The 13,999-nt window shown below is 41.4% G+C and overlaps 1 protein-coding gene across 1 annotated transcript in view; it reads right to left on the reverse strand.

Annotated features, from left to right (window-relative positions):
• Positions 1 to 4,950, reverse strand: part of CPNE8 (copine 8) — a 227,183-nt gene extending 222,233 nt beyond the window's left edge. The window contains exon 1 of the mRNA XM_060657941.3: positions 4,415 to 4,950. Coding sequence (XP_060513924.1) covers positions 4,415 to 4,551 — 137 coding nt within the window. The 5' untranslated portion in view covers positions 4,552 to 4,950. The remainder of the gene's footprint in view (positions 1 to 4,414) is intronic.
• Positions 4,951 to 13,999: the final 9,049 nt, after the last annotated feature.

The raw sequence follows: 13,999 nt of genomic DNA on the forward strand, positions 1-13,999 counted from the left end.
GTAAACAGTGAACTATAGTAAAACAATTAGGAAGTGACAACTTTTGACTATGCCTTTATTTTAAAATATAATGCATTAATTTTAGGTTTATATCATTTAATTTTTAATAACCACTATATTTAACAACTGGTGGACAAATTCCTGTCCCAATCCCATTTAAGTCTGGTCCAGCACACCCCTGAAAAGTTATCTCCTCGCACCTGTGTAGGGCAGGGATTGCTAATCCGTATAAAATGACTACAGTCACAGTCATTTCCTCATCAAACAGGTAAACATTTTAATGTGTATCATCAGCACATGGTAAACTTGTTAAAAGCCCAGATTCCTGGGCCCTAGTCCCAGAGATTTTGATTGAGTAGATCTGGTGTGGGTACCTAGAAATCTGTATTTTAACAGGCACGCAGCCCTCTCCATGCCAGCTGATTTATTCAGAGAATGACAGCATCCAGCATTGATGGACTACATATTCTGTGCCAGACTCAGGATACATGGATTATTCAAGAAACAAAACTTGTCCTCAAGGTGAATGCAGAGACCAAGAATTAACAACATAACTATGATACTAGTACATACCAGCTGCTTTGGGAAAACAGCAAAACCCAGTTGGGGAGAGGAGTCGTGAGAGAGATGTTTGACCTGAGTCTTGAAGAAAAGAGCACAAGCTAATCAAAAAGACAAGGGGGAAGAAGGGAGGAAGGGCTATTCAAGGCAGAGAGAGTGGCATTCAGCATAGCCCCATAGGCAAAGAGGAAGTCAGTTCACTGGCAAAACGGCACGTGCTATGGGACTGTACCACTTATTCGTGTATTGCAGCCACATTTATCTGTCACCAGTTCTAGCATATGGTAAACACATACTGGTTGGACTATATTCAGTCACAGAGTTCATGCGAGAAGTGGTGGTAGATTAGGCAAAAGAGTCATGGCCAGGTCAGATAGGACCTCACGGAATATCTAGCACAAAGTAGGGGCTCACATTTTGTATCCTTCCCTCAACCTGAGTAGTTAAAATTGGTTGTATCACCATTATAAAATTATTGCTGTGAAAGAATTTACATGTGATGGCTAACCCACAAAGTCTAGAAATACAGAATGTTCTCCCTGTTTTTTTTTTCATTGATAAGCTAACTTCTCAGAGAAAATGACCAAAATTATGTGTTGGAAACAGTTCACTAAACCAAAGGCCCAGGGAAACAGGTGATTACTGCATATTATTTTTCCCACTGGTTTTTACCTCATTCTAATTAATCCGTTTTCAGAATACAATGGGAATGTTGTAAATGTTATTTTATGTGTGTAAGGTTGTATCATTTCAGCTATAGACATTTTAATTAGGTAACCCAATTAACTTAAAAAAAATCTATGAATTAACATAATGAGAAAAATGAATGCTGGCAGAACTAAACAGTGGATAGAAGGGAAGTCATAGGGTAGGAGCTTGTCTCTACATAAACACAGCTAGAAAAAAGCACTCATCACGTTACACACCAAGTTTGTAGCCATCCCAAAACCTCCACGCTATACTACTGTCCCTTCTGTAATGCAAGCCTTGCCCATTCTTCTCGTCTCCCCTCAAGCCCCATCTTCTCTTTGTAATATGTTCCAAGCACTCCACTCCACTATGGTCTCTTCCCTCTCTGTGCACGAACCACATCTTTGGATTTAGTCCGACGTCATCACATATTACGTAATACTTCTCTCCCAACCAGACTTTACATTTTCAGAGAACTTCTCTTACATTTCTCCTGGAGCAGAGCATAATTCTTGACATACAAAAGACATTAAACAGTTGGTGAGGGAATAGACTAATTGATTTCCGTGAATTATATTTAGCTTCAAGCTTCAATTGTTAATTTTCTCACCTCCCCCAAAATGAAGATGAAAATGTCATAAAGATTTTTTTAAAGGCCTTCGACTGGGGACAATGAAAGGAGGTTATTAAAAAGGATTCTATTCCTGAGTTGCTTTCGGAGTGTCAGCAAATCATCAGAGGTCTCTAACATAGAAAGCAAGGGAATTCCCTACTCTGCTCGTCCAGAGTAAGACTGAGAGACCTCCAGTTGAGCCTCGTTGCTAAGTGAAATTCCCCCCACACATCCTAGAATATACGCTCTTTATACTTTCATCAAAGAAGAAAGAGAAAGAGAGAGCAGGTATCCCAAGACTGCCTCTATCCCTGTCTTCTTTACTAATTGACTGCAGAACAAAAGAGGAATATTTACAGAATTCCATACTGAAACATATAGAAAACATTTATTCAGTAAATACTATTTCCAATTTCAAAATAGTTAATGTTGTTTTAACACTTCCTTTTGTGTCACAAATTGTGTGAGCACTTTTCAGACATCATGTTACGAAGCTCTGATAACATTCTATATAAGATAAATACCACAATTATCCTCATTTTAGAGATGAAGGAGCTCAGATTAAGAACTCCAAAGGAACATGACTGAGACACAAAGCCAGAATCCGTAACCAGGTCTCTTATGCCAAAGCCCGGAGGACACCATCTATGTTTACAAGATTCAATTCTCAACAATGTAAGTACTATAAGTACTTGGGTTCTATTTCAGGACTTTTTTTTTTTCTTTTGAAAACTTAAAAACAAAAAACAAGACACCAAATCAATGATACGGAAAAAAGGCTGGAACAAGGATGTCCAGGGTCTGAGGTATCAAGCTTAAACAAACTGGGTTAAAGCCAATTAATTACAAGATTCCAGGCACACCCAACACACACACACAAAAAGAGTGGTTAAATGTGGATCCCACTGGTAGAAAGACCAGTGAAGGTACAATTTCCCCATCAGTCCTAAAGAGCTTTTGGGAAACTCAGATTTAATTTATAACATTTTTATATTCATGCCAGATACAGGCCACATGTCATTCAGGCTTTGCAGGATGTTCAGCAGAGAAGAACTCTAGAAAACACACTTATTGTAGGACTTTTGGCTATGTATGATGTGTATATACTAATGACTTCCCTCGAGCATCCAATGCCAGCTTCAGGGAAAAGAAAAAGGCCTAGAAATTAATGCCTGAAAAGTGTTTTCCATATAGTTTCACCTGTTCAGTTGACAGGAAGAAATCTCAGGCAACCCTTAAGCAATAAACATAATAAGGCAAGAGCCCCACCTTAGCTATCACTATCAGCATTAGTTATCTCCACAGTTGTGAGGTCAGCCTTAAGAGGAAGCAAGCAATCATGGGATACAGTTTCAGGGATAGCCGAAAGCCTCGCCCCTAATTAACACCTCAATTAAGGTTGCAGGTGCTTGAATTTCCACAAAAAAGAAAATCCATCCCTTGGGCTTTAGACTTAGTCCTGTGAAAATGCAAAATAATGTACGACTGGGGTGACAGCATTTTAAGTTTCCGGGTTTATTTACATCCAAGATTCCCCTTGTTTGTTACATTCTCTCACCGCAAGTTTTGCTAAGGAAAAGAATTGGAGGGGGGCGGGGAATTTGAAGCACTGAAAACAATCCTGAGGCCAAAGTGGGCAAAAGGGAAGAGAGTTTTCCACTGAGAGAGACCCAAGTATGCAAACAAGAAAGTGGGCTCCAGAGTCAATATTATGCAAATTCTCCCTCTCCTGGTGCCGTTATCAATTTAGTATACAGTCCGCCTATCTCCTTCTCAAAATCTTCTGCGAAACAGCAATTATGCTGCTTTGTTTACAGGAAAACTGACCCGAGCAACGTCAGGCAAAGGAGTTGAAATTTACAGTCCTTGGGCAGAGTGTCAGTTGTTACAAGCACTCAAAACTGTGTCTACTTGCAGGCAGAAAGTCGTGACTTCCCAGATTTCAGGTACGGCACAGATTCGTCTGCAAACAGGGCTGGAGCCCAAATCTCTACCTAACAGGCACGAGGCAAGAAGCCCGGAAGGGTGGGGGGAAGCAAGCTGGATGGCTCCAGGAAGTGGGTGGGGAGGCAGCTGCCGGGTTTGGTGCCAACTGTGGCACTAGCAGGTTCGCACACGCCTAGCGGAGGGAGTCCCGGGCCACCGCGCGCAGCGGTCGCAAGCGCTTTTGGCAATGCTGTCCCCCTTCGACTCCCGTCATCACCCAACCCAACAGCTCGGGTCTGGGACGTAAAAAGGGCTTGCAAAGTGGGCGGCGGCCGGCGTTCCCGCCGCTGAGTCACAGCCCAGCCAACTTTTACTTTTACAGCATTTCCCAGAAAGAAAACGAAAAGTCTCAGTTCCGTAGCCCACCACTCGCTTCTCGTTCCCGCTCTCCGCCCCGTGTCACTGGAGCCGGGGGTGACTCGGACCCACAGCTGGGGTGCTTCCCACTCGTCGCGCAACTTCTCACCCCAGCAAAGCCTCGGGGTGCCCCGAGCGCTTCGCAAGCGCTACCCACCCGGCAAACGGGAGAGCAGGTGGAGGGAGGGGAAGGGCTAGCCTCCTCACCTGCAGGACACCGACACCTCCACCCGCGTGGCCGGGATGGCCGCGCTCAGCTGGTTCAAGTCCCCGATGCCCGCAGTGCTGGTGTAGCGGCTGTCCATCTTGAGTGGAGGCGCCGCGGACTTGTCCGGCGCCCACATGCAGAGCTCGGGCAGACTGAGGGCTCCGAGCCCAGCTCCCGACAGCCGGGGATGGGGGTTGAGGGTGGAGGCAGAGGAAGGAGGGCGGAGGCAGCTCGCGGGAAGGGGGAGGGAAGGGGAGGCGGACCCGCGCAGAGCCGCGAGGGAACCGCGAGCCAGTCCTGACCCAGGCCGAGGCTGCCGGGGAAGTGGCGCACGGGGCTCCGGGCTTCCCTGCCCCCTCCTTGCAGGCAGCAGCCCCAGCAAGGGACACTCCGTGATCCTTTCCACGCTCTGGGTGTCAGGCTCTGAGCAGCCAGCGGGCCACCCGGCGAGGGGGGGAGGGGGGGGGGGATGGGCAAGAGACCCAGACCTCAACCGTCTAGGAGCGCAAGCCCCGGCCGGCTGGGCGTGCGGCTGGGGTTGTCTCCGCCTCTACACACCCACTCCCGCCTCCTGGGCCGCGACTCCCTCCTCCTGTCAATCAGGTGTGGACGGGAATGTCACGCAGTTCGCCTGCCTGAGCTGGAAGCTGGAGGTGTGGGCGCCTCTGCCCGCTCCTAACCCCCCCCCCCCCACCGTAGGTCCACCCCTCCCCACCCCGCGCTGGTCCTCACCGCACCCTCAAAACCCATGGAGGTCCTTGCCCTCGGGCCGAAGAACCGGTCCGAGCTTCTGAACTGCCCACCCTCGGCCCCTTGAGGGTTGAGGACAATGGGGCAGAAGGACGATCTCCAACGTTCTATACGCGGTGCTAAAGTGACATATCAATATCTGGGACAAGGCGGGAACAGGGTGGACTCTAATGTGGGGAGAAAAACTATTTGGGATTTAAGGGGGCCATCTGGTTTCCCTCTTCCCTCAATTCCTCGGAACATGGGGGTCTAATAGGGACAGTCCTTATAGCCAGGGCCCTGCTGCGGCCCCTCGTTCCCAAATGCATGAAAAGTTCTGCCCTGAAACCTGGAGGTCACTACTATCTAATGCAACTCCCTCACCCCGACTCCCACCCAGTAAGACCCGAATGACACTGGACGGACGCTAGCACAGAGGAGCCGGAGTGAGCGCCGCATTTGGGAAACTGGATTCTGGGGCAGCCGTGCTGGTGCCAGAATGCCGAAGCGGACAAAGCCTGGGGAGGTACCCGAGGCTCCCCTCCATTGCCATGACCTCATTGGCTGCACCTTCCCTCCGGCCTCACCCGTGCGCCTACGGGTCCCCGAGCGCTCGCCACCAGGGGGCGACGGAGAGCTGGACGCGGCTTTAGGTAAAGAAGCTGGGAGCGTCGGCTGGTTGGCCGCCTTCTCAACGCGCCAAGCACGGAGTTTCCAGCTGGCAGGACTAACTCAGAAAGGAACTGTTTTCATGGTTCAGAACCAGCCATACGTTGTAACATTTTAATCCACTTGGAGCCACCTGCCCGGAGAATCTGTACAGTTGCCCGTGAGGATGTGTAGGCGTAGTCTTGCCTCTCTCCCCCCTGTCAAGATCCTTCCTGCGCTTCAGTCTTGGTTTCCTTTCCTCATCTCCCAGCCCACCCCTTTTCATCCCTTAAATCCAGAGGTTCTCTGATTCTCTTTTCCCATCACAGATTAACCTGTGGTTTATTACTATTTTGGAAATGTCCTAAAACTCCAGACATTTCTCTTATGCTGCCCAAAATTAATTTGGAGGACGAGACCTAGGTGAATTTTTTTAAGGTAACCAGACTTATCTCACAGAAGCCAACAGAAGAAATAAAAGTTTAGAACTTTAAAATAGTACCCAGCCCGTAGATCCTTTACTTCTTAATTTTTCCCACTTTATTGACCTATAATTGATATATAATAAATTGCACATATTTAAAGTGTACCATTTAATAAATTTCAATACATATATACTCCTGTAAATCCATCACCACAATCAAAATAACGAGCCATTCCATGACCCCAAAAGTTTTCTCATGTCTCCTTTGTAATCAGTCCCTCCTTTCACCACTAAAAACAACCCTCCCGGCAACCACTGGTCTTCTTTATATCACTATGGATGTTTGCATTTCTATAATTATATATATATATATATATATATATATATATATATATAATTGTATACATATATATGTATTGTATGTATATGTATATGTATTGTATATGTATATATATAATTGTATATATGTACAATTGTAATTGTATATGTATAATTATATATATATACAATTGTATATACAATTGTATATAATTGTATATGGAGATATATATATCCATATATATATGGAATCATATAACCTGTACTCTTTTTTGTGTGACTTTTTCCATTAAGCAAAATTCTTTTGAGATTTATCCACCTTGTTGAGTGCATCAATAGAGCATTTCTTTTTTATTGTCCACTAGTATTTCACAGTATAGATGTGCCACAAATTGTTTACCCATTCACATGTTAGTGGACATTTTAGTTTTTTCCAGGTTTGGGCTATAACAAACAAAACCGCCATGAACATTTATGTATAAGTCTTTATGTGGGCATATGCTTTCATTAGTTTTGAGGAAAAAAAACTTAGAAGTGAAATACCTGGGTCATAAGGAATGTGAATGTTTAACTTTTTAAGAAACTACTAAACTGTTTTCCAAAATAGTTTTACTATTTTCCTTTCCCACAACATTATATGAGTGGATAACATTATTAGTCTTCTGATCCATGAACATTATATGAGTTCCAGTTGCTTCATAACCTTATCAATACATATTATTGTTATTGTCTTAAATTTTAGTCAATCCAATAGGTGTCTTAGAGTGGGTTAATGACTACTGATGTTGTAATTATGGACCTCGTTGTGGAGTAATCACTAGTGATGAGAATATTTTTCTGTGCTTATTTGCTATCTGTATATCTTTTTTGGTAAAGTGTCTATTCAAATCTTTCGCAATTTTTTTTTTATTTATTAGAAAAAGAGAGAGAAAGAGAAAGAGAATACACGCATGCGAGTACACGGGGGAGAGGCAGAGAGACAGGGAGAGAGAGAGATCCCAAGCAGGCTCCACACTGTAAGCTCAGAGCCTCCTGATGTGGGGCTCAAACTAAGGATCCCTTAGATCTTGACCTGAGTCAAAATCAAGAATCAGTCGCTTAACGGCTGAACAACCCAGGCACCCCTGCTCATTTTTATTGCATTATTAGTTGTATTATTCCTGAGTTTTGAGAGTTCTTTATATATTTTCTATACAATTTACAAAATAACTTCTGCCAGTCTGTGGCTTGTATTTTTTTTTTTTTAATTTTTAATGTTTATTTGTATTTGAGAGAGAGAGAACACACACCTACGAGCAGGGGAGGGGCAGACAGAGACACAGAATGCAAAGCAGGCTCCAGGCTCCGAGCTGTCAGCACAGAGCCCCACACAGGGCTCAAACCCACATACTGTGAGATCATGACCCGAGCCAAAGTCAGATGCTCAACCCACTGAGTCACCCAGGCCCCCGGCCTGTATTTTCATTTTAACGGTCTGTCAAAGAGCAGAAGTTCCTAATGTTGATGAATCCAGTTATTCAACTTTATTCTAATACTGATTATAATGTTGGTGTCGAATTAAAGAAATCTTTACCTAATCTAAGGCAAAAATTATCTTCTATGTTTTCTTCTAGAAATTTTGTATTTTCAGGCTTTCCATTTAGACCCATGATTAATTTGAGTTTTTTAAATCAAAGTTCTCTTTTTTGCACATCAACATCAAATTTTTCTAGCACCATCATTAAAAAGATCAACCTTTCTCCATTGACTCATCTTTGTACTTTTGTCAAAAATCAATTCTCCATGAGTCCGTTTTTTAGTCTATCCTATTCCATTGATCTGTTTGTTTTTCTTTAAACAAATACCACAGTCTTAATTACTGCAGCTTTGCTAATAACTCTTGAAAGCAGGTAGTGATCATTTTAAAAATTCTTTTGTCGGGGCACCTGGGTGGCTCAGTGGGTTGGGCATCCAACTTCGGCTCAGGTCATGATCTCCCAGTTCGTGGGTTTGAGCCCCGCATCAGGCTCTGTGCTGACAGCTCAGAGCCTGGAGCCTGCTTTGGATTCTGTGTCTCCCTCTCTCTCTCTGCCCCTTCCCTGCTTGCTCTCTCTCTCTCTCTCTCTCTCTCTCTCTCAAAAATAAATAACCATTAAAAAAATTTAAAAAATAATAATAAAAATTCTTTTGTCATTTTGGATTCTTTGAATTTCCATGTAAATTTTAGAATCAGCCTAGTAATGTCTACCAAAAAGAATTTTTATCAAGATTTTGATTGCAATTCCATTGATTCTATAGACCACTTAAAGAAGAGTGGATAACATTAGTCTCCTGATCCATGACCATTATATATCTTCCATTTATTTAGGTCTTCTTTAATGTCTATCAGCAATGGACTGGTACCCTTAAAGGAGAAACATTTGGAGACAGCCACATAGGGGAGAAAGCCATGTGAAGACAGAGACAGAGATTGGAATTATACTGCACAAACCAAGGAATGCCAAGGATTGTTGGTAACTACCAGAAGCTAGAAAAGTCAGGGAGGCAATCTTACCTAGAGCCTTTGGGGACAGCATGGCCCTCCCAGCACCTTGTATCCAAAAACCATGAGAGAATACATTTCTGTTGTTTTAAGCCAACCATTTTGTGGTAATTTGTTACAGCAGTCCTAAGAAAACTAATGCATGATATTAACACTAATTATTTCCGTTTTTCTGATTTTTTTCAAGTTTGGTACTTTAAATCCATCATATTGAGGTAAGCTTTAAATGATAAAACGTTTCAAATATATTCAAAGTCTTTGTTAATATGGTCAACACGGTACATAAAGAACTACAGTTTTTAAAAATAATTGTAATAACCTAATAAATATCGTGAATCATGGCATGTTTATTTCCTTTAACTTTTATTTTTGAGAAATTTTAATATAAATTTTATATTTATTGACATGTATTTAAATAATATGAATGATTTTAGAATTGCTAAAAGTCAAAGGTAAATTTCATTTACTAAAACTGTTAAGGAGCCATTATTCACCAAGTCAGGGATTCAGAAAATATTAGTTGAATGTTTACTATGTGCTAGGCACTGAGCTAGATCTTAAAGGTAAAGCTCCTTCTGCCAAGGAGATGCATGATGACTGTATAGATATAAAAAGATAAAAATAAAAGTAATAAAAAATAACAATAATAAATCAAAATAAATTTTAAAAAATGTAAGGGCGCCTGGGTAGCTCAGTTGGTTAAGTGTCTGACTCTTGGTCTTAGTTCAGGTCTTGATCTCAGGGTCATGAGATCAAGCCCCACAATGGGCTCAACGCTGGGCATTAAGCCTGCTTTTAAAAAAATAAATAAATCAGCTAGCCTAAAAGAGCATATCCTCATAATAATAGGACAAAGTGCATTTACCTCATCTAGCAAATGGTGTTTTGGTGCAGAAGTCCAAAACAAACTAGACTGAGCAGTTCTTCAGACTATAGCTATAGCAATAGAAAATTTGCTCTACTGGACCCAACAACTATTTCACACCAGGATAAGTCAGAAATAACAGCATTACCATATTTTCATCTTCAAAATGTCCTTGGTAGGGGCACCTGGGTGGCTCAGTAGGTTGAGCTTCCAACTCTTGATTTCAGCTCAGGTCATTATTCCAGGGGTGTGGGATTGAGTCCCCCATCAGGCTCCACGGTAAGTGTGGAGCTTGCTTAAGATTCTCCTCTCTCTGCTCTCTCTCTCTGCCCCTCTCCCTGCTTATGCTCTTTCTCTCTTGCTCTCTAAAAATTAAAATAATAATAATAATAATGCCCTTGAGAAATTGAAGAAAATAGCTATGTCATTACTTAACCTATGAGGATATGCAGATAGCTGTATAATCACTGGGCCACATGACCTGCTCTGTGACAATACAGCTTATCAAATAAACATATAAGAGCAAAGAATTGACTGTTTAATTACGGAAAAATGGCAGCTCAAGGAAGACTTTATGATGAGTGGCCAAAATATGTTCTCTGAATATCTACCTTTTCTGTGACCTGCTAACCATTTGAAGATGATTTACTCAAACTGGTCAAATCTGCAGATAACTCAATCATTCCAGACATTAAAACAATATTACCAACTTTAACTTGAAGTTACCTTGTGACTAAAAACGATCAATTATCTCACCAATTTTATAAACACCACCCTTTTACTGGTTAAAGCACTTAGAAGAATATCACTTTTAAAATCTTACAAATAATAGAAAATTAAGATAGGTCTTGAGTAAGTATCCAGGAACATTAAACCCAATATTTCAATTAAGTAATGCCTTTATAAAGGATCTTGGATAATTATTTAGGTAAACCTATTCTCAAACAAGATTGTCCCCCTGTGTTTGATAAATAAATTTTACACTCGAGAGAACACTTAGAATATAGGATGCTTTCAATTCAGAATTTTACACTTAATATTCAAACATATGGAAGAACATACTTCAAATTGTGTATTGAAAGTCTCATGTTGGTTTGGATAGTATTTGCTTTTCTATTATCACACAGTCATTTGACTCATCCACTGCCTGTTCCATAAAGAGATGCCCTAAACTTGGGGTGAGGGAGGGGTGTGTCAAGAAAGTGATCAAACGACTGAATCTTCTATTTTTTAAATGATAGCATTTCAGTTATTTATTGCCGTGTAACAAGCCAATCCCAAACTCAACCACTCAAAACAACAGTGCTTGTATTAATTTTCATGATTCTGTGGGTCAGAAATTAGCATAGGCCTCCACCAGGCAATTCTGCCCCATGTAGTGTCAGTTTGAGTCATGCACATAGACTGCATTTAGCTAGAGGCTGGCTGGGCTGCAAAATACAAGAAGCCTTCATTTCCACGTCTGGCAGCTCAGTGCCCTTCCTCCACGTGGCTGCTCCGTGGTTTCTCCTCATTCAGTCTAGTCTAGCCCCAACTGCACAGCATGGTGACTGGCTTTCCTACAGCCAAAGTGGAAGCTGCCAGAGCCTAAAAGGCTAGGCCTGGAACAGGCGCAGTATTGCTTCCACTGATTTCTATTTGTCAAAGCAAGTCATGAGGCCAGCCCAGATTCAAAGGGACCAGAGGAGGTGGCTGAGTGACATAAAAGGTGGAGCAGCACGCACAAATTGGAAGAGAAGGAACTGACAGCCGTCATCTTTGGGGACTACCCACTAAAAACAGTCAATTTGGGTAAGGCTTAAATAATCGTATATCTCTTATTTAAAAAAAACAACAACACTGATCTTTTTCACTCCCTTAAATTCGTTTTGTTTGAAAAAAAAATGTACATAAGGAACCAGAAACCTCATAGCATACATTGTAATGAGTAGGATCACAGTAGTAAGCAAGTGTTTGTCTTCAAGAATGCTTTTGCCAGGGTGCCTGGGTGACTCCATTGGTTAAGCTTCAGACTTCGGCTCAGTTCATGATCTCATGGTTCCTGAGTTTAAGCCCTACATCTGGCTCTCTGCTTTCGGCACAAAGCTCCCTTCAGATCCTCTGTCCCCCTCTCTTTTTGCCCCTCCCCCACTCTCTCAAAAGAAGAAGGAAAGAAGAAAGAAAGAAAGAAAGAAAGAAAGAAAGAAAGAAAGAAAGAGAAAAGAAATAAGGCCTTTGCTAACTACATATTCAACAGTAGAGGAAGAAATATAGAAAATATGAAGAATATGTTTCCTACTTTCAAGCATCTTTGTTTAATATGAGATTAGCATCAACTCATCACATTAATAAAAAGTAAGAATGAGCAAGAAATAAGCCATGACTTGTCATGAGGTTATGTAGTATAGACTGGAATGACTGATGCTCAAGGACATAAATTTTTTAAAGTTTACTTATTTATTTTGACACAAAGAAAGAGCAGGGAGGGGCAGAAAAAGAGGGAGAGAGAGAGAATCCCAAGCAGCCTATGAGCTGATAGTGCAGATGCAGGGCTTGATCTCATGAACCAAACTGTGAGATCAAGACCTGAGCTGAAATCTTGAGTTGGATCCTTAACCGACTGAGCCACCCAGGCTCCACTCAAGGGAGGACACATTAATGAGAAAGAATAAGCATTAAAACTTTCCTGGAAAAATGGGCCTTAAATAGGTAAAATAAGAAGATAGAGCAATATAGGTGAGGGTGAGCAACTCTAGAAGTAAAAATAAATATTTCATATGTTTGTACAGTAGTGAGAAGACCCAACACACCAGAGAAGAAGCATGCCAAGTTTAGATAGAATGACGTTATCTTAAAAGACCTTGTAATTAGAGAGAAGATATGTAAAAAGAGAAGAAGCTAAAATTATCCAATCCTGCCTTGTCCAATAGGGTAGCCTCAAGTCACAAGTAGCTACTGAAATTTAAGTTAGTTAATATTAAATAAAATTTAAAATGCAGTTACTCAGTTGCATTTCAAAAGCTCAGTGGCCACATATAGGTAGTGGCTACCCTATTGGATAGTGCAAATTTTAGGACCTATCGTTCACACTATAGAGATCTATTGGACAGTGCTGACAACCTTTTCTACTTCCTAATATTTCTGAAGTCTATTCAACTTTCACTTTCCCTCTGCCATTATCATTAGTTCCGTTTACGATACTTTCTCACCTGGGATAATGCAACGCTCTCCTACCTCGTCTCCCTGTTTCCTGTCATGCCTTATTCTACAGCTAAAATGCACTTTATAAAACTTTTTAATCTGGCCTTGTAAAATTCCTCCTGAAACCACCCATACCATTCTCTTTGCCTGGAATTTTCCTCCATGCCTGTTTCCTTAGTTCACGCTTAGTCTTGAGGTCCCAAGTTAGATGTCACCTCTTCAACCAGGCCTTCTCAAATACCTCTGAGCCTCAGTATTCTTATCTTTAAAATGATACTTTCATCTATGATCCATAGTTGGTGAAAATTAAAGATTATGTAATAAATGAAACTACTAATAATGCTTATGGTGATGATGACAATTTGGTGATGATGGTTTAAGCTCTCTATTTCTATTTTCTCATGTAAGCTACCCAGAGTAGTAATTTAAAATTACTTACATGACTTGTACGACTAACGGAGATCCACATTCACTATATTCAGGCACATGGTCTTTCCTGAACTATTCTAACCCTCTGTGTTTCTCTCCTTCTCAAAGTTTTTATTATATGTACACATATATCTTCTTAACTTCATCTTTACTTGGTCAAACTACTATTCACCCCTCATGATCTATCTAAAATGTCACTTCCTCCTGGAAGTATCCAGCAAATATCTTTGTGTTGCTTTTAAGTAACTATTCTAACAGAACAATTTACTTTATGCATAGAGAAAGATGAAATTCTAAGATTGCTGCTTTATCTAATAGGGAAAATGGCACTTTTCATTTCTTCTAGACTTACAGATGTTCATTTGAATATGATTATACAATGATAACCAGTTAACATTAAGAACTCTCATAGAATAAACCTTACACTCCTTGAAATACAAATGTGCTTAAAAGGCGTCTGTAATTAGAAT

The sequence above is a fragment of the Panthera onca genome, chromosome B4, assembly GCF_046562875.1.
Source record: "Panthera onca isolate mPanOnc1 chromosome B4, mPanOnc1 haplotype 2, whole genome shotgun sequence".
Classification (NCBI taxonomy): domain Eukaryota; kingdom Metazoa; phylum Chordata; class Mammalia; order Carnivora; family Felidae; genus Panthera; species Panthera onca.